The sequence below is a fragment of the Drosophila innubila genome (genome assembly GCF_004354385.1).
Source record: "Drosophila innubila isolate TH190305 chromosome 3R unlocalized genomic scaffold, UK_Dinn_1.0 2_E_3R, whole genome shotgun sequence".
NCBI lineage: Eukaryota > Metazoa > Arthropoda > Insecta > Diptera > Drosophilidae > Drosophila > Drosophila innubila.
The window spans coordinates 5,798,181-5,817,084 of NW_022995380.1; the positions used below are offsets into that span (position 1 = coordinate 5,798,181).

Here is an 18,904-nt window from a genome sequence, read left to right on the forward strand (position 1 = left end):
TATCATTTATACATAATGTATGGAGCTGGTTTTGACTGGCCTAGTCACGATAGTTCCGTCTTGCAGCTGCCATAAATTTAGGTGCCAATAGTTTGTCTAACCTTTTACTTCACGCAGATTAACATTTTAATTATTATCAAAAATTTTCGTTGATTGTTTTGAGTCTTTTGTAAAATAAGCGTACACAGACGAAATGTAAATTTTTATTGCTTTCCACTCGGCTTCGATGTTATCGTCACAACTCTGGTATTTTAATGGCCTGTAGTAAATGTTGAATGCTGCAATTTTTTGACAATCAACTCTGAAATATGGAAAATATATTCAGGCACCCACTCGGTGACAACTTTATCTATATCTTGCTCGACACATTTACTGGCCCAGATACGAGTATAAGACACATTTGATAAATTGATTTTAAATAAAAAGTGTATTTGAAGAATTTGACAAATCAATAGATAACACAGAGTCAACAAAAATATGGTTAATATGAATATACTTCGACTTAGTAACGGAAACGCAGACGACGCAGCACAGACGATGGCAGATAGGAGTTCTCTGGGATCTGAGCATTCTGCTGACGGAACTGAGGAGCAGAAGCGAAGTTCAGAGCGTTGGCAACACCACCGTTGTGGTTCTGGCTGGATCCACCCAGAGAATCGTACTGCGATTGGATGGCACGCTGAGCATTGGCAGCATCCTCGGGAGTGCGGTACTTGACGAAGTGCACCTCGGGCTTGTTGTTGGAGTTGCTGCGGATGGCGTTCAGTTTGTTGGCCAGATCTCCGATATCAGCCTGCTTGTTCAGGACATAGATGGCGGTCTGTTGCTCAGCAGCCTGCTTAGCCAGAGCCAAAGCAGCGTTCTCCAAGCCACGGTTCTCGGGTCCCTTGATGAAGACAACGCGCAGACCCTTGTTCACGGAGCTGGAGACGCGTTCCAAAGCTTGGGGCTCATCGAAGTCTTCCTCGTTGGCACTGAAGGTGAAGAATTCCTTGTTCAGCTCTGATGAAGGTGCAGCATTGTAGTTGACGGGTCCATCGAGTCCTGAGCCACCGAGTCCTGAACCGCTCAGTCCAGAGCCACCAAGTCCAGAGCCGCTCAGTCCAGAGCCACCCAGTCCAGAGCCACCGAAGCCGGAACCACTCAGTCCAGAGCCACCGAAGCCGGAACCACTCAGTCCAGAGCCACCGAGCCCGGAGCCGCCAAGACCACTGTCAAGGCTGCCAAAGTTATTACCGCCGAGTCCTCCCAAATTGCCACCACCGATATTGGCACTGCCGCTGCCAGGAGCGAAAGACAATCCTGAGTTGGAGTGTCCCACCGGCTGGTAGTTGTAGCCGAGCTTATCGGCAGAGGCGACGGCCACTAAGCACAAGACGATAAAAGCGCGCATCTTTGGGGTTCTAGTTCTACTCGGAGCTGTGAGCACAGAATGATGTGTGCCAAGAGGTGAAGAGCCATTTTTATAGCAACATAGCCGTGGCAACATGAATGTCACTCCCAGAACAAGTGTTGACCAACTATGCTATGCTAGAGATCAAGATAACGTCCGCCCCATTATGTTGTTTAACATGTTTTTATTTTCGGCCTCTTCGATTATTGCCTGACCGCAGCGAAGATGACGACGACGACGACGACGCGTCGTCGGTGGCGTTGATTAAAATTTGATGAGCTTCGGATTACAAAGAAAATTTTTATGCAAATGAGGCAACGGGTCTTGACGCTAGCAGCGCAGTCAATCGTGACAGAGGCAGAGGCAGCGGCAGCGTCAGCTCCAAATTGTTTAGCTGTTCGGTAGCCAAATTCTTTTGTTCACTCATTTTGTTATGCAAATCGAGCAGGCAACGATTGAAAGTGAAGCTCTGGCTAATGGCCACAAATATTTTTGGCTCAGTATGCGAGCATAATAATATTAAATTGCTCGGCGCTACAGTTTTGGCCATTGTTTATTGTAGCTACATGCAATTTGTCAGCCAATTCGATTGAAATCAATTTTGGAAAATGCGTGGGAAGAGCCGACATTTGTTGACATAAACAAACCACATAAGTGGAGGACAAACAAATTCAAATTGAGTTGAATTTAATTCGAATAACATATCAAAAACATAAAATGCTGTCAAAGAACTTGTTATATTTTTGATTTGCAAATTTTCATAAATATCCATTGGCTTGCCATCCTAATTTAACCCGTTGAACTCGTTTGCCAGACAAAAGAAAAAAAACCCAAATCCGTTTCCAACTTAAATATTCAAATCATTTTCATAAAGCCGAATTCCAAAGCAAGAAAATGCTCATTCAAAAAAATATGCAAAAAATAAAACTATGTAAGAATTTGAGGGAACCTAAAATTAAAGCTGAAAGACTGCTGCTGGAAGAGAAAATACCCTGTAACTATATGTATTGTACACTGAAAAAAAGACCAACTTCTAAAGTCATGAACATTTATTTTAAATATTTTGTTTTTGTTCTTAAAATTAGAACAATTTAAGACCATATTATTAATACTAAGAATATTAATCTAAAAAATCAAAGTTCTAAATACAAGAATAAAAATCTTAAATTGTTAGAAAAGTATAAATCCCACAAAAAAAACCTCTACACGAGGTAAAAGTCTAGTGACAAAAGCAATTTCAAGCCCCAAAATTTCTGATATCCAATTTTGTGACGAACAAAATTCATTTTAATCTTAAAATTTTAATATAAATATAATATAAATTAATAAAAAAAGGCGAAAATTGGCATTTTGCACTGTGAGCAAAAAGGGTGAGCTTCTTTGTACATAAAAATTACTTTTTTAAACTAAAAAGTTTTAGTATGCCATTTGTAACTTAGCTGTATATATAGTTAGTCGCCTTTCGCACCCTTCGTGCTGCTTTCGTCACTAACGCGAACTGCCGTCCGCAGTGATATGTACTTATTCATATACAAATAAATTTATAAAAGTCAAAATTAAAAACAAATATTTATATATATAAATCTAAGATCTAAGAATTTTATGTTCTCGACGCATTTTAGACCAAAATTCTTAGTTCTGTGACCAAAATCTTGATTTTTGAACATTTTTTTTATCAGTGTATTGAATAACTGTACAAAAACTATTTGGTTATTTCCATGAAGAGATTAAAACATAATTTATTTTTCTCAACAGCTTGAAAATCTACAAAAGTAGATTATGTTCACTCCGATAAGTGAATGGAATGAATTAGAAAATAAGTTCTGATAAATGAAAATATTTGATATGCATGCTGAACCTTAAAATACATACCCCACTAGCCATTTCTGTTGGCCTAGGGCATAAAAAGCAGACATCCGCCAAAAATATGTAGGCATTTAAATATTATAAGTAAACAATTTTATTTTCGAAACAATAAGTCAACAATAACAAAGATATTTTTATCGATTAGATATGCAAAGTCTTGATCTCAGCTTACGATCTTATACGTAAGCGGCGCAAGATGTTTGCGGGGAGATAGGTGCTGCCGGGGGTGACCGGGGGAATGTATGAGGAGATGGCTTCCGTGGCCTCAGGCTCGGCTGCCACAGCTACGGAATCGGATGCAGCTGGGAAGAAATTGGAAACAGGAGCGGGAGCGGGAGCAGCAACTGGCGCTGGGGCACTGGACGCAAAGTTCAGAGCGGGGGCAACACCTCCGTCATGAGCCTGGGATGAACCTCCCAGCTGATCGTATTGTCCTTGGATGGCGTGCTGAGCATTGGCAGCGTCCTCGGGAGTGCGGTACTTGACGAAGTGCACCTCTGGCTTGTTGTTGGTGTTGCTGCGGATGGCGTTCAGTTTGTTGGCCAGATCTCCGATATCGGCCTGCTTGTTCAGGACATAGATGGCGGTCTCCTGCTGGGCAGCCTGCTTAGCCAGAGCCAGAGCAGCTTGCTCCAGGCCATTGTGTTCGGGTCCCTTGACAAAGACAACGCGGAGAGCTTTGTTCAGAGATGTGGACACCTTGTCGGAAGCAGCTGGGTCTTGGAAATCCTCCTCATCGGCAGTGTAGGTGAAGAATTCCTTTTGCAGCTCAGGTTGTGCTGCGGCATAGTTGGGAGCATCCACAGATTGTTCGGCAATGTGTCCAGTTGGCTGAAAACCGCCCTGTGTAAACGTGGGCTGGGCAATGTCAAAATTATCGGAGCTGGCGGCGGGAACTGAACCAGCTGTAAACGAGGGTGACAAGCTGCCGGCATCACCACTAGGAGCAAATGAGAGTCCAGATGAGGGTCCAGCGGTAAACGAGGGTGACAAATTGCTGGCCGAACCACCCGGAGCGAATGAGAGTCCAGAGCCGGAGTGAGCCACAGGCTGATAGTTATAGCCAAGTTTGTCGGCGTTGGCCAAAGCTGCCAGGCAGCAGCAGAGGAGAACTGAGAAGTGATGCATGTTCAGAGATTGAGTTGACTGCAGAATGTGATGCCCTGGACAGATAAGTCGATGGTTTTTATGCAATCGTCCATGTAGAGCATTTACCGTTATGCAAAACGCCTGAATAAAATGGTCAAATTATGCAATAATTTAGTTGCGATCCACTACCGGCTAAGGTAATTAAGTATGCAGCAGAAGAACTTGATTCCGACAGTCTTTCCGAGAGTGAGATATGTTCCACTGGCGGTCGCAGAAGAAGATCTTGATATCGATACCAATAAGACAGCCATGGATGGTATGGTGTATGGCCATAAATTTCATATTAAATTCAATATTCTGCATTTAACAATAATTTTCATTATTCATCTTTTCCGTTTCGTTCGATGGAACCTTGACGAAACGTATCTGTTTATCGCCATAATCAAGATAAACCTGGTCATAATGATTGGATTGCTGGCCGATGGGTCGTAAGCCAAATTGGGCGCAATTCACTTGCCTATTTCTATTTATATGATGCGAGTATGTGCAATAGCAATAGAGCTGGACGGAGTTGGATCCAAAGTGTTACCCAAAATCGCTCGAAAAGCAAACAATCATGCAAATGAGGCGTGCCCAGTCCTATTATTCAAGTCGAAAAGCATATTTTAACGATCCGCGAAATTATTATTACCTTTTGTCGAGGCTTTGGTTTTAAACGTTGCTTTATGCTAATGTTGCGGGTGGAGGCGACCTTCCACAGCCGGCAGTGGATGTGGATGTTGGTTGTTGGATATGGATATCGAATGGCGCCGGAAGTGCCGACGATTTCATCGCTAAAAATAAACTCCATCTGTTTTGTCTTTGTTTTTGTTTTTTTTTTTTTGCTTTGGCGATCGATTTGCTAATTAACCCCTCGAACTGCAGCACCATGTCAGCAACAAATAAGATAATTTGATAATTGGACATTTAATAAATTACTTGGCGCCGCTCGTTTGGCAATCAAAGCCAACACTAGGTTGTACTTCCCTCATTTGAATTGGAATCTATGCAAAAATCTGCATTCAAAATGTACAAATCATAAAGATTCCACGATTTATTTTAGTAGATTATTTATTACTAATTTAATAAACAAAATTCATAATCTGCAGATTGTTTTGATAACATATTCGCACATTGACATCTTGAAATGCACTGCAAGCCTTTGTTTCGCCTCTTGGAATTTGTTCGATTAACTGAAATCAGCCACCTGCAGTTTGTCTTTATAAAAGTAAAGCAATCGATTCATCAAAGCAGATACACATCATCGCTCTATACAACACCTACCTCAATACAACATCAACAGAAATGCGTGCCTTCATCGTCCTGTGCCTTGTGGCTGTTGCCTGCGCCGACAAACTTGGCTACAACTATCAACCCGTTGGACACTCCAACTCAGGATTGTCTTTTGCACCTGGTAATGGCAACCTGGGAGGACTAGGACCTGGTGACGGCTCGCTTGTTGGCCAGGGCACTGACTCCATAGGAAGACTTGGTGGCGGTGACGGAGTTAACGGTATTATTGGTGGCGATAACTTGCGTGGTCTTTCCAGTGGTTTCCCTGGTGGCCTGACCAGCGAATCTCGTGAAGCGCCAGTCTCCTACAACGCCCCTGCCCCAGCTGCTGAATTGGAAAAGGAATTCTTCACCTTCACCGCCAACGAACAGGACTTCGATGAGCCACAATCTTTGGAGAAGGTGTCCAGCGCATTGAACAAGGCTCTGCGTGTTGTCTTCATCAAGGGACCCGAGAACCGTGGCTTGGAGAACGCTGCTCTGGCTCTGGCCAAACAGGCTGCCCAGCAGGAGACCGCCATCTATGTCCTGAACAAGCAGGCCGATATCGGAGATCTGGCCAACAAACTGAACGCCATCCGCAGCAACACCAACAACAAGCCCGAGGTGCACTTCGTCAAGTACCGCACTCCCGAGGATGCTGCCAATGCTCAGCGTGCCATCCAAGGACAATACGATCAGCTGGGTGGTGCTTCATCTACCCAGGATGGAGGTGTTGCAAGCGCTCTCAACTTTGCCTCTCAGGCACAAGCTCCCGTTAGGGAAAATGTTGGCGAAGCTACGGCTCCTGGTCCCAGCTACTTGCCCGCCAATATCTTACGTCGCCTTCGTTTCTAATTTCTCTGTTGATTATTATAGGTTCTTCTCTTGTTAAAAACTAATAAACAAAATATTTAAAAAAAAATATGTATTTCGTACCTCTCTTTTATTCTTTGCAAAAATTTGGAAAACAATTCGCGTTCCTTTTACACACTTAAATTTACTAAAACAACAAGATATAAAAAATTTAAGTTTCATATTATTTATTATTCTAAATTAATAGGATCTGTCCCGCCTCTTTAAATAATAAATACTTTTTTTTTTTTTTATACATTTTACTTATATTGAGCACGCTACATGCCACTTAAAGCATTTCCAGTGCAATTTCAAGAATTTACAGAAAAGGTAATTTACTGATTTTTAAACATGGCAGGGTTCGAACCCAGCTTTTTTTCGAACTGTAGTTCTAGTTATGTGATAGGTCGGCGACTCTAATGTTTGCTCAAATTTTGATGAACAACTGACTATAGGTCGATAAATTCTATATAATTAAAGTCAAAATATCGTTATTTAGTATCTTTGATTTATCATTTAATTAATTGAAGTATGTATTAGGGATTGCCTTTCGTATATTCTGATTCTTTATGATATAAATTCTATTGTTTTTATACCCGCTTTCCATAACAAGAAAATATCAAACAAGTTGCAGCGACAGAATATTAGCGGTTCAATGTGGGATGTCGTGCTTGAGAAAAGTAACACGACTAAGGTTCAGCTCTAGAAGGAACTTGTTTTGGGTCCAGGGCAATAACCGAGCTACTCAAAATAGATTTGCTTCATTCACAGACGAAACATTTCTTCCGGCAACAGTGTGTTTTGAAATAAAGTGCTGTTTCGTCATACATATTTTATTATTAGCGGTTTATTCAAAAGCAATCTTCTGCCTTTCTTAATTTTTAATTTTATTTGAATTTTTATTAGAATTTTTTATTTTTTAGTTGAATGCGGATACTGGTATGAACTGCTTAAAATATGGCATTTATGATCAGTATGTGCTAATTGGATGCGGTGATATTTTTGAGAACAAGTTCGATAGTTTCACAGCAATTTCACTATAGAATATTAATATTATGGGTAAGAGGCGATAAATGGATGTGGGAACCGGTCCACGCATTCCCGCCTGCAATCCCACAGAAAGTTGATGAGCCTGTCTTTTTAGATAGTTTTGCATAATCGTTTCATAAGCCAAAAGCCATAAGCGCACTACTTTGCATAAGCGACTAGTTGAATTATGTGCCCGTAAAGAACCTAGAATCTTTTGTTCTAAGCCCCGATCCAACTACGAGGGCGGTGTATAAAAGTCGTGCTGAGCGGCATCAGGATTCAGTTCAAGCCATCTGCTGTTCAGTACACACATCACCTTCTAGCTCACAATGCGTTTCCTTATCGCTCTCTGCCTGGTTGGCGCCGCATGCGCTCAATACAACTATGGACAAGGACTTGACACTGGCTCTGCTAGCGACAACTCTCCCATCATTGACTACGCTGGAAACAACTACAATGGTGAAGAGAGCAGACCCGGATCATCCTATGCCCCATCCGTTGGAGTCAACAAAGAATTCTACACCTACGAGGCTGATGAAAATGATTTCTACGATCCAGCTGCCAGCGAGAGGGTTGCCAACAGCGTAAACAAGGGTCTGCGCGTTGTCTTCATCAAGGGACCCGAGAACCGTGGCTTGGAGAACGCTGCTCTGGCTCTGGCCAAGCAGGCTGCTGATCAGAAAACCGCCATCTATGTCCTGAACAAGCAGGCCGATATCGGAGATCTGGCCAACAAACTGAACGCCATCCGCAGCAACACCAACAACAAGCCCGAAGTGCACTTCGTCAAGTACCGCACTCCCGAGGATGCTGCCAATGCCCAGCGTGCCATCCAATCCCAGTACGATTCTCTGGGCGGATCCAGCCAGAACTTCCATGGAGGAGTTGCCCCAGCCATCAACTTTGCTTCCCGCTCTCCTGTCTCCACCGGAAGTGGCCACTATGGGTCTGCAAGCTCTCCCAGTTCCTCCTATTTGCCAGCCAACATTCTGCGCCGTCTGCGTGTTCGTTAAAAATATTTTGATGTTGTTTCTTGCTGATTTTGCCAATGTCGCTGGACCGATTATTGTTATTTTCTGCATTTTATTCGAGCACACAATAAAATCGATAAACTGAAGTAAACCCAAAATTACAGAAATCTGGTTATTGTCTTTCGTATTTCATGCCGCATTGTGCAGAGATATTGCATTTTTATGTTCATGATTTTGATTTTTATCATTTTCCATATAATAACATTTATGCAAAGCTTAACTGTCGGGTCGAGCTCAAACACAAAAGACCAAAGCTGCTACTTTGTAGGCGGAAAAAACATTTAGCGACGTCGTCGCATTGTGTTTAATGAGAAGTCACGCTGACAGCCTCGAAGACAGATTTGTATAAATATTAACCGTTGACGCCGAGTTAGACACAAACCAAACAATCGTCAAACCAAGAGAACCTCTTCAACAGAATTCAAGATGCGTGCCTTCATCGTAAGTTCATCCTCGCCTAGCCAAAGGATAATCTAACTAACCCTTCCTTTCCTTCACAACCAAAACCAACAGGTTATGTGCCTGGTTGCAGTCGCCTGCGCCGATAAACTTGGCTACAACTACCAACCCGTAGGACACTCCAACTCTGGACTGTCCTTCGCTCCTGGCAGCGGAGTCACTGGAGGTCTTAACGGCGGCTCTGGTGGTCTGACCGGTGGCTCCCTGGACGGACTTAGTGGCTTGGGAGGACTTGGTGGCGGCGATTTGGGTTCCGGACTTACCAGCGGCAACATCGGTGGTGGTCATATTGGTGGTGGCAACATCGGTGGTGGTTCCGGTCTGGGCAACCTCGGTGGTCTCGGCGGCATCGGCGGCTCTCTGGACGCTCCAGTCTCCTACAACGCCCCTGCCCCATCTGCTGAATTGGAAAAGGAATTCTTCACCTTCACCGCCAACGAACAGGACTTCGATGAGCCACAATCTTTGGAGAAGGTGTCCAGCTCTTTGAACAAGGCTCTGCGCGTTGTCTTCATCAAGGGACCCGAGAACCGTGGCTTGGAGAACGCTGCTCTGGCTCTGGCCAAACAGGCTGCCCAGCAGGAGACCGCCATCTATGTCCTGAACAAGCAGGCCGATATCGGAGATCTGGCCAACAAACTGAACGCCATCCGCAGCAACACCAACAACAAGCCCGAGGTGCACTTCGTCAAGTACCGCACTCCCGAGGATGCTGCCAATGCTCAGCGTGCCATCCAAGGACAATACGATCAGTTGGGAGGTTCATCCCAGGCTCATGATGGAGGTGTTGCCCCCGCCTTGAACTTCGCTTCCCAGGGTCCAGTTCGTCAGGCTACTGCCCAGTCTCCCGACAACTCATACCTGCCCACCTCGATCTTCCGCCGTCGTCTGTAAAGAGTTCCTACTGTAAATCTAGACAGCTCTAGTATCTACTTGTTGAGTAATTCTACACAATGTTTTGTTATAACTGAATAAAATAATTTTACGAATCTTAATTTATTCTTTTGCTATTCCAAAAACTTTTTAAGCACTTAATTTTCAAGATAACGAATTTATTACCATTTAATAATGGTGAGTTTTTCGCAGGATTGACATAAATTAATGGATAGCCCAGTCAGCACAATTCTACGGATTTAAAGCAATGGCATCTCTTATGCTCTTGTTTTGTGGGTTGTTCTTCAGTGTTAATATTTGATCATAAATCTAGACCTCGAGGCAGTTAACCTACTCAAATTTATTATACAGCCACAGAAAAAAAATTGAGGCCTTTGGACATCAGACTACACCTTTTCAGGAATTTTCCTAGCTTACTTAGAAGAACCTGCCTATATAAATAGTCTGCCACGTGTTTTGACTTCAGGAAAAAGCCTACATGTGCAAAAAAAAAAAATGGAGTTCAGATTTGGATTCAGCGAATAAAGTACAATGCAAATAAAGTTATTTATTGTTTAAATCAAATCAATAATTAGTAATATTATTAAAATGTAAAAAATAATGTATCAGTCGATTTTTATACCCTGAGACCATTAAAAATGGGCAAAAAAGGGTATATTGTGTTTGGCAGAATGTATATAACAGGCAGAAGGGGACGTGACAGACCCCCAAAAGTATATATATTCTTGATCAGGATCAACAGCCGAGTCGATTGAGCCATGTCCGTTTGTCTGTCCGTCCGTCCATCTGTTTGAACGCGTCGATCTCAAAAACCATAAAAGCTAGAGACTTCAAACTTTGTAAGTAGGTTCCTGGATACCATAGGCAGATCAAGTTTGTTTTTATTTTTGAGTCGGTCCACTATATCATATAGCTGCAATAGAGACGCTCAATCAAAAATTAAGTCTTAGTATGAAAAAGTTGTTTGTTTTTTGAGGTATCTTAATCAAACTGATAGAATATGCATTTAACTTGGTTTTGTCAATTCTGCCTGAAGTTCGTTCAAATCGGTTGACTATATCATATAGCTTTCATAGGACCGATTGGTAGAAAATCAAGTTTTAGTATAAAAAGGTTTTTTGTTTTTTTAAAGACATCCTAACCAAACTGAATATGTATTAATGTTGGTTTTGTACATTCTGACCAGATTTGGTTCAAATCGGTTCCATATATCATATAGCTGCCATAGGAACAATTGGTCGAGAATCAACTTCTATAAAAGAGTACCTGGGCTCAGGGTATCCTACTGTCGAGCGTGCTCAACTGTAGCCGCATCTCATCCCGTGGTTGATATTCAGGAATTGTTTTCAAAAGCAGTTTTCATTATTATCTTTAGAGATTTAAGAAGCACACCTAATATTTTCCTTTTGATTTTATATCGAGGTTTTTTAATTCTCTAGTGCAGTCATTGAGTTTATCTGTTAAAGAAATATTAAGCTTATAGATGAGTAAGTATAATCTGGCGTCTTCGCTAGTTGGTAACACCAAGGGTTGGCAGGACTTGAATCACTTGGTCCTGCCAAAGAATCCTGGGCCTTCTCCTCCTTCGCTGTCGGCCGACTACCACATCAAACAAAGTATAAACGTATTTATTTAAAACATTCGTCTAACAGTCTAAAATAAGATGTTAATGAAAAAAATTAATTGAACATCTTTACTGCAACAATACTTATCTATGAATTAATTTATAAACAAATTTAAAAGAGAACATGAAGAACTAGTTATCTTCAGGGATCTGAAGGACTATACTAAGCATGTTAATTAAATGTAAAGATTTATCAATAAGACTAGAACGATTTGAAAAAAGTTTCTATACGACTAAATGCTAGTTGAGTTCATTGCATTTCTAATTTATTTTATATCTGCTTTATAATTCTCAAGGAATAATTAATTTAATTTTGGGAAGGAGGATCAAAATCGGCTGGAAATTATAATTAAATCCGAGTCAATCAATTTATGATAATAATAATTCCTATTATCTCATAATTTGAGTATTTGGTTAATGGATTAAGTGGCGGCATATCAAAAAAGACACTAAATGTGCCCCTAATTATTATGTTGATGTCATGCCAATAAATCAGAATCATAAACACTTGTCAACAGAAATAATAGAGAAGATTGGCTAACCATATGAGTCAGTATTCAATAAATTAGGAAAAAAATAACAACTGCAGATGTCCTACATAAAACAAGCTTGTAGCCTTGTCAAAGAATTTGATAAAAATGTTTATTATATTTAAAAGATAATTATGACCCATCTTTATGACAGCAATATGCATATAAACTTATTTCAATGTGCTCGCAACATATTAATTTTATAAATTTATATTAATTCTTGTAAAATTATTGAATAAAAAACGAAAATTTGAATAACCTAAAACAATCAGAGCCAGTCGCAGTCGCAGCGACAGCCGCTGCCTATTCAAACGCAACAAAAATTCCAAATCGACCATAAAACCGTAGAGCCAAAAAGCTTTGTAGGCGGCAAAACACAGTGGCATCAAAGCGATTTCTATGCAAGCGAAACCAAGGCGGCGGTTTTGTTTTTATCAGCCTCGAAGATGGATTTGTATAAATAATAAAGATCGCTCCAAGCAGAAGACAGAAGCAATTGGTAACTCAAAGCAGAAGAACCAACAAGAAGAAACAAAAAATCAACATCAAGATGCGTGCCTTTATCGTAAGTATAAGGATATCCATCAAACAAACTACAATTAGCTTAGTCCTAATCACCTTACCACATTCCAGGTTATGTGCCTGGTTGCAGTCGCCTGCGCCGATAAACTTGGCTACAACTACCAACCCGTAGGACACTCCAACTCTGGACTGTCGTTCGCTCCTGGCAGCGGAGTCACTGGAGGACTTAACGGCGGCTCTGGTGGTCTGACCGGTGGCTCCCTGGACGGACTTAGTGGCTTGGGAGGACTTGGTGGCGGCGATTTGGGTTCCGGACTTACCAGCGGCAACATCGGTGGTGGCCACATCGGTGGTGGCAACATCGGTGGTGGTTCCGGTCTGGGCAACCTCGGTGGTCTCGGCGGCCTCGGCGGCTCTCTGGACGCTCCAGTCTCCTATAACGCCCCTGCCCCAGCTGCTGAATTGGAAAAGGAATTCTTCACCTTCACCGCCAACGAACAGGACTTCGATGAGCCACAATCTTTGGAGAAGGTGTCCAGCTCTTTGAACAAGGCTCTGCGCGTTGTCTTCATCAAGGGACCCGAGAACCGTGGCTTGGAGAACGCTGCTCTGGCTCTGGCCAAACAGGCTGCCCAGCAGGAGACCGCCATCTATGTCCTGAACAAGCAGGCCGATATCGGAGATCTGGCCAACAAACTGAACGCCATCCGCAGCAACACGAACAACAAGCCCGAGGTGCACTTCGTCAAGTACCGCACTCCCGAGGATGCTGCCAATGCTCAGCGTGCCATCCAAGGACAATACGATCAGTTGGGAGGTTCATCCCAGGCTCATGATGGAGGTGTTGCCCCCGCCTTGAACTTCGCTTCCCAGGGTCCAGTTCGTCAGGCTACTGCCCAGTCTCCCGACAACTCATACCTGCCCACTTCGGTCTTCCGTCGTTTCCGTCTTTAAACTGTTTCCTGGATATATATATTTAGTCTAAGTTTATGTTGACGAAAACATCGATCTGTATTGTTACCTATTGTTGATTAATGCATAATTCCCAATTTGAAGTTGAAATAATAATGTTATAACGAAAATTAATGAAAAATCTTTACTTATGGGTTCACGGACCGTGGTTAGCTAATCTCCACAGCACAATCAAATATCTGTTGTTGTTTGGGTTGAAAATTGTGACAGCTTAGATTTCAGCTTAAGCTAGATAAGGTCCATACGAAATAAAGAATTTCTTATGAAAGTACATTTCAGATAGAATCAATAAACATTAAATAGTTATATTTAAGAATAGCTTAGAATAAATTCGCGCTTCTCACAGTTAAATTCGATGCGGCTGATTTGTGCTGTGATAAATTATACCTGTGAGTCAGGTGAAGGTCACCGAGAAACAGAAACCGTTAGTCGACCTGATTTTTATGTTATTGTTGCCTCGATGTGTGCCACGTACAATTAGAAAGGAATTTCAAGTGCAACCCACACAGAGTTAGATAGGAAACTACATAACAGCACACCGATGGAGACAGTAGTAAGATTTATGTATGCTCGAAACCAGATTTGCCATAAAGAAGACAACAAAATCTAATCATTAATTTTATTGAGCTGACGATCACTTTTTTGTTGAAATCATTAACAAATATGCGATTCTTTATATTCAAAATATAACGAAAAAATCTGTCATTTGGGGTTGCGTGAGCTGTGCTAAGCTGAGATGAGTTGAGTTGAGTTGACTTTTATGCATAAATTATAAGCCAATTATGGGTGAATCACGATCAACCAATCGGCAATCGGAAACAGTCGCAACCGCGTCGGCGGCTCGATTGAAGCTGCTCAAAACAATGTGTTAAATGTGTTAAGAGCGAAATTATGTTAACAGATTAACAGCATTCCGAAAACCCGCTGGCCAATCACCGATCGTCAGTGATCGACGGCAAACGGCAAACGGAGAAGGGGCATCAAGGCTTCAAGAAATGGCACAAGTGAAGGCGACACGTCGCGACGGCTTAATTCGACTAGACCAACTGGTCTAATTATAGATTGGGCCAGCGTTGGCGGTATAAAAGCTAACTTAATATAGATATTGCCAGCATTCTACCAGAATATTATAGAACGACAAGATGCGCGCTTTGATTGCTTTGTGCTTAGTTGCGGCCGTTAGCGCCGGTCGGTTAGGCTACAACTACAGACCCGGCAGCACGGGTGACATTGGCTCGATCGGTACTGATGGCATTGGAAGCGGTATTGGACCTGGATCGGTGTCCCATGCCCTCGGTGGACCAGTGAGCTATGATGCTGCGCCTCAAGCCGGCGTCCACAAAGAATTCTTCTCCTTCCGCGCCAACGAGGCCGACTTCGAGGATCCAGACGCAGCTCGCAAAATCGCAGCCTCGGTTTCGAAGAACGTGCGTGTGATCTTCATCAAGGGACCCGAGAATCGCGGATACGAGAATGCCGTTCTAGCTCTGGCCAAGCAGGCTGCCGAGCAGCAGACAGCCATTTATCTGCTTCACAGACAACCTGACCTCAACGATCTGGCCAACAAGTTCAACGCTGTGCGCCAGAATGCCAACTCTAAGCCCGAGGTGCACTTCGTCAAGTACCGCACGCAGGACGATGCCATTAATGCACAGAAGGCTATCCAGAGCCAATACGACTCATTGGGCGGCACTAGCCAGAACATCAATGGTGGTGTGGCTAACGCCCTCAACTTCGCGTCCCGCTCCGCAGCTCCTGTTCACGCTGGACGTGCTCAAGAGCCCGACAGCAACTATCTGCCATCCTCAATCCTGCGACGCCTGCGCCTGAAAAAATAATTTAGCAATTCGAAAAATAATTAGTTTAATACAAAATGTTGACCGACTTATATATTTACATAAAACTTTAATGAATTTTGAAAACAAAACACATATTTTGTATTTATTATTCGCTGAATCTCAAAAATTAATCATATCATAATGCAAAACAAACAACAAAATGTATCCAGTGCTTCTTCTATCTTATCCCAGCTAACTAATCCAAAAGCCTTAAGGCTCCGTGCACACTATAGCTGAAGAAAGAGGAACTGAAAGCGGAGAAACTGAAACAGCTTCGGTCGATCAATCGACATGAATGCTGCACATGAGAGCTAAGCTTTCAGGAATACACAATGACTGAAGTTTCGCTAAACGCTCGTAATCGAGTTAAATAGTGATCAAAAAGCAGATCATAAACGAAACTATACACTGATAAAAAAAATGTTCTAAAATCAAGATTTTGGTCTCAGAACTAAGATTTTTGGTCTAAAAAATGCGTCGAGAACATAAAATTCTTGAATTAAGAAAACACATCTTGATTTTAAGAACATTTTAAATAAGACCAAGTTCTTATTTTAAGAATATATGTTCTTAAAATTAAAATCAAAAAATAAAATAAATGAAAATTATTTTGTATATTTATTATTTTTTATTTTTAAATTTTGATTTATTTATATTTTATTCAGTTTTAGTAATTTTTTAAATGTTATTTTAATTTGTTACGAGGGGGATTCGAACCGCCGCCTACTGCTTCACAACTGAAGCGGCCTCTCTAACCAGAGCGCCACGGTGCCATCATTTGTTTGATACGAAATAGTATCTATTTATAGTTTCCTAACAATTAAAGATTTTTACTCTTATATTAATATTTAAAGATTTTTTAGATTAATAATCTTAGTTTTAGTAATTTGGTCTTAAAATAATCTTATTTTAAGAACAAAATATTTAAGATGAATGTTCTTGATTTTAGAACTTGGTCTTTTTTTTCAGTGTAAGAGAGAAAAATGTGGATATAAAGTAAGCGGCACAGTATTCATGCATTTCTTATTAACTTAATTAATTTTATATTTAATCTAAATAAAATTGTAAAGTTGAGAAAATTTATTACAAGTATATCCAGGTATGGACATGAGATAAAAGCTGTGCGCTAAATGTCAAATCCATATAAAAAAAAAAGAAAGTTGCTTAATTAGCAAGATAGAAATTTAGCCAGCGTTTTAGCTGGTTTGTTCGGAGAACGGACAACACAGAGCTGTCAAATATAGAAATTGTCTTTTCTCAACACTGCTAGCTTTTAGCTCGGGTGACTGCGAAAATATGGAATTGTTCAAGCATTTTACGCCTGACAAGCTTAAAATGGCCGTATATTATTTGAAAACAAAACAAAGACGTCTTGTGTTTTTCAACCAGGACAAAATTTTAAGAATATTAGCTAAAACTGAAACAATCTGTCAGCCCAGATTATATAAATTATTAATTTTTATTAATAGAATAGAAAAATACGCACATAACTTTTATGTGTCTTTGCATATTCGTCCTACTTGAATTAGATATCTAAATATCCTTAATTTTCGTAATTTTCCATTCCCTATGCCTCCTCAATGTAATCTATTCAGTTGTGCGTTTTTAAAAAGGTAAACAAAGCACAACTGACGCAACAGAGTTACCATCATAATTTTGGATATTTTTGTGTATTACATTGGCAACACTGCTTTCGCTCGCCGACAGCTAAATATTGAGCACTTTTTCTTCGCTTGTGTCAAATCTTATGTCCATACCCAGCTTATGGACAAAAAATTATTATATGCTATTAATATTGAAATAAGTTGTAATTTTCAGATTCGAATGATGAAGTAATTGCATGCAAATCTGTTCTTGAACTTTGTCGCGATGTTAGTCGCAACGTCAGAAGTAGTATGTAAGCACGCTTGCCAATCCCTAAGTAAAAACACTCACGCGTTTGTGTAAGAACTGTCATCGCTAATTGATTTGTATGGGGTTTTATAGGTTATCTTATGTACTAAAGGATAGAGATCACTATTGTGTTATAATATTATTTAATCTTTTCTTCTCATTGAGTATATGAGTCTTATGTGACGGAGTTATTTCGTATCTATTATGTATTCAGTTTTGTTTATGTTGCCCTTGCCCATCTATTTCTGAGTGCCAGGATCGCTTCACATGTGATAATCCAACGCCTTGGTGACCTTTTCAAGTGGTTTGCCGCACATCTGGCAGCGCATTCCGATGGTTGCTTAAATACCATGTTCATTTATGAGCAGTAATAGTTGATTCGTGCCAAAGTCTTAAGTTTGATTTTGTGAAAAACTGAAATAAATAAAAAGACTCATGATCGATAAAAAACAAACTGTTTGCAATTAATAGGTAGGAAATGGGATTTATTTACGCATTATTCAACAATAACTATGTTTAAAATTCAGTCAAAGATCGCTGCTTGGTTCAATCATACGATCTATATCTAACTGGCTATTTAGACACGACGGAAGATCGAGGTGGGCAGGTAAGCGTTCTCGGGAGACTTGGCGTTGGCCTGACGGACTGGGCCTTGGGAAGCGAAGTTCAGGACGGGTGCAACTCCACCATTGTGAGCCTGGCTGGAGCCGCCCAGAGAGTCGTATTGTCCTTGGATGGCACGCTGAGCATTGGCAGCATCCTCGGGAGTGCGGTACTTGACGAAGTGCACCTCGGGCTTGTTGTTGGTGTTGCTGCGGATGGCGTTCAGTTTGTTGGCCAGATCTCCGATATCGGCCTGCTTGTTCAGGACATAGATGGCGGTCTCCTGCTGGGCAGCCTGTTTGGCCAGAGCCAGAGCAGCGTTCTCCAAGCCACGGTTCTCGGGTCCCTTGATGAAGACAACGCGCAGAGCCTTGTTCAAAGAGCTGGACACCTTCTCCAAAGATTGTGGCTCATCGAAGTCCTGTTCGTTGGCGGTGAAGGTGAAGAATTCCTTTTCCAATTCAGCAGCTGGGGCAGGGGCGTTGTAGGAGACTGGAGCTTCCAGTGGGCCACCGGACAGACCACCGAGGTTGCCCAGACCGGAACCACCACCGATGTTGCCACCACCGATGTTGCCACCACCAATGTGACCACCACCGATGTTGCCACCACCAATGTGACCACCACCGATGTTGCCACCACCGATGTTGCCACCACTGATGTGGCCACCTCCGATGTTGCCACCTCCGATGTTGCCACCACCAATGTGTCCACCATCAATGCCGCTTCCAGGGCTGAAGGACAGTCCGTTGTCGGAGTGACCCACCGGCTGGTAGTTGTAGCCGAGCTTATCGGCGCAGGCGACTGCCACTAAGCACATAACCTGTATGCAATAGAGAGATGATGAGGTAATCCTTGCTGAGGAATTATGGCTGCTTTTGATTCCTTGGTACTTACAATGAATGCACGCATTTTGAATTGAAGTGAAGTTCTTTAACTTTGACTGTTCGGTTGTATCTGACGTCTGAGTTACCAAAAGGTCCACTATTTATACG

At 41.8% G+C, this 18,904-nt stretch overlaps 8 protein-coding genes across 8 annotated transcripts; 5 read left to right on the plus strand and 3 right to left on the minus strand.

Annotated features, from left to right (window-relative positions):
• Positions 1 to 408: 408 nt before the first annotated feature.
• LOC117790640 (uncharacterized PPE family protein PPE10) lies at positions 409 to 1,408 on the minus strand. Its single transcript, XM_034630137.1, has one exon. The coding sequence runs from the start codon at positions 1,391 to 1,393 to the stop codon at positions 503 to 505; it is 891 nt and encodes a 296-aa protein (XP_034486028.1). The 5' UTR covers positions 1,394 to 1,408; the 3' UTR covers positions 409 to 502.
• A 2,019-nt stretch (positions 1,409 to 3,427) lies between these two features.
• LOC117792381 lies at positions 3,428 to 4,387 on the minus strand. The gene is made up of 2 exons (XM_034632504.1): positions 4,173 to 4,387; positions 3,428 to 4,070 (listed from the first exon to the last, which is right to left on the minus strand). Exons 1-2 carry the CDS (start codon positions 4,385 to 4,387, stop codon positions 3,428 to 3,430), a joined length of 858 nt encoding a protein of 285 aa, XP_034488395.1.
• Positions 4,388 to 5,692: 1,305 nt separating this feature from the next.
• Positions 5,693 to 6,517, plus strand: LOC117791335. Its single transcript, XM_034631058.1, has one exon. It carries the CDS (start codon positions 5,693 to 5,695, stop codon positions 6,515 to 6,517), a length of 825 nt encoding a protein of 274 aa, XP_034486949.1.
• A 1,340-nt stretch (positions 6,518 to 7,857) lies between these two features.
• On the plus strand, positions 7,858 to 8,672 carry LOC117791036. Its single transcript, XM_034630664.1, has one exon. The coding sequence runs from the start codon at positions 7,873 to 7,875 to the stop codon at positions 8,554 to 8,556; it is 684 nt and encodes a 227-aa protein (XP_034486555.1). The 5' UTR covers positions 7,858 to 7,872; the 3' UTR covers positions 8,557 to 8,672.
• Positions 8,673 to 8,968: 296 nt separating this feature from the next.
• On the plus strand, positions 8,969 to 10,028 carry LOC117791026 (keratin, type II cytoskeletal 1-like). The gene is made up of 2 exons (XM_034630655.1): positions 8,969 to 9,015; positions 9,088 to 10,028. The coding sequence occupies exons 1-2, from the start codon at positions 9,001 to 9,003 to the stop codon at positions 9,925 to 9,927; spliced, it is 855 nt and encodes a 284-aa protein (XP_034486546.1). The 5' UTR covers positions 8,969 to 9,000; the 3' UTR covers positions 9,928 to 10,028.
• A 2,581-nt stretch (positions 10,029 to 12,609) lies between these two features.
• On the plus strand, positions 12,610 to 13,689 carry LOC117791075 (keratin, type II cytoskeletal 1-like). The gene is made up of 2 exons (XM_034630722.1): positions 12,610 to 12,646; positions 12,715 to 13,689. Exons 1-2 carry the CDS (start codon positions 12,632 to 12,634, stop codon positions 13,555 to 13,557), a joined length of 858 nt encoding a protein of 285 aa, XP_034486613.1. The 5' UTR covers positions 12,610 to 12,631; the 3' UTR covers positions 13,558 to 13,689.
• A 1,028-nt stretch (positions 13,690 to 14,717) lies between these two features.
• LOC117790468 lies at positions 14,718 to 15,471 on the plus strand. Its single transcript, XM_034629923.1, has one exon. It carries the CDS (start codon positions 14,718 to 14,720, stop codon positions 15,411 to 15,413), a length of 696 nt encoding a protein of 231 aa, XP_034485814.1. The 3' UTR covers positions 15,414 to 15,471.
• A 2,299-nt stretch (positions 15,472 to 17,770) lies between these two features.
• On the minus strand, positions 17,771 to 18,871 carry LOC117790467 (keratin, type II cytoskeletal 1-like). The gene is made up of 2 exons (XM_034629922.1): positions 18,807 to 18,871; positions 17,771 to 18,732 (listed from the first exon to the last, which is right to left on the minus strand). The coding sequence occupies exons 1-2, from the start codon at positions 18,819 to 18,821 to the stop codon at positions 17,884 to 17,886; spliced, it is 864 nt and encodes a 287-aa protein (XP_034485813.1). The 5' UTR covers positions 18,822 to 18,871; the 3' UTR covers positions 17,771 to 17,883.
• Between the last annotated feature and the right edge of the window lie 33 nt (positions 18,872 to 18,904).

Excerpts from the sequence above, each read along its gene's own strand:
- LOC117790640 (XM_034630137.1), bottom strand. The coding sequence starts at position 1,393 with ATGCGCGCTTTTATCGTCTTGTGCTTAGTGGCCGTCGCCTCTGCCGAT.
- LOC117792381 (XM_034632504.1), bottom strand. The coding sequence starts at position 4,387 with ATGCATCACTTCTCAGTTCTCCTCTGCTGCTGCCTGGCAGCTTTGGCC. Across the intron at positions 4,071-4,172 it reads GCCGGCAGCTTGTCACCCTC|ACAATCTGTGGATGCTCCCA; the intron begins GTTTACAGCTGG and ends ACACATTGCCGA.
- LOC117791335 (XM_034631058.1), top strand. The coding sequence starts at position 5,693 with ATGCGTGCCTTCATCGTCCTGTGCCTTGTGGCTGTTGCCTGCGCCGAC.
- LOC117791036 (XM_034630664.1), top strand. The coding sequence starts at position 7,873 with ATGCGTTTCCTTATCGCTCTCTGCCTGGTTGGCGCCGCATGCGCTCAA.
- LOC117790468 (XM_034629923.1), top strand. The coding sequence starts at position 14,718 with ATGCGCGCTTTGATTGCTTTGTGCTTAGTTGCGGCCGTTAGCGCCGGT.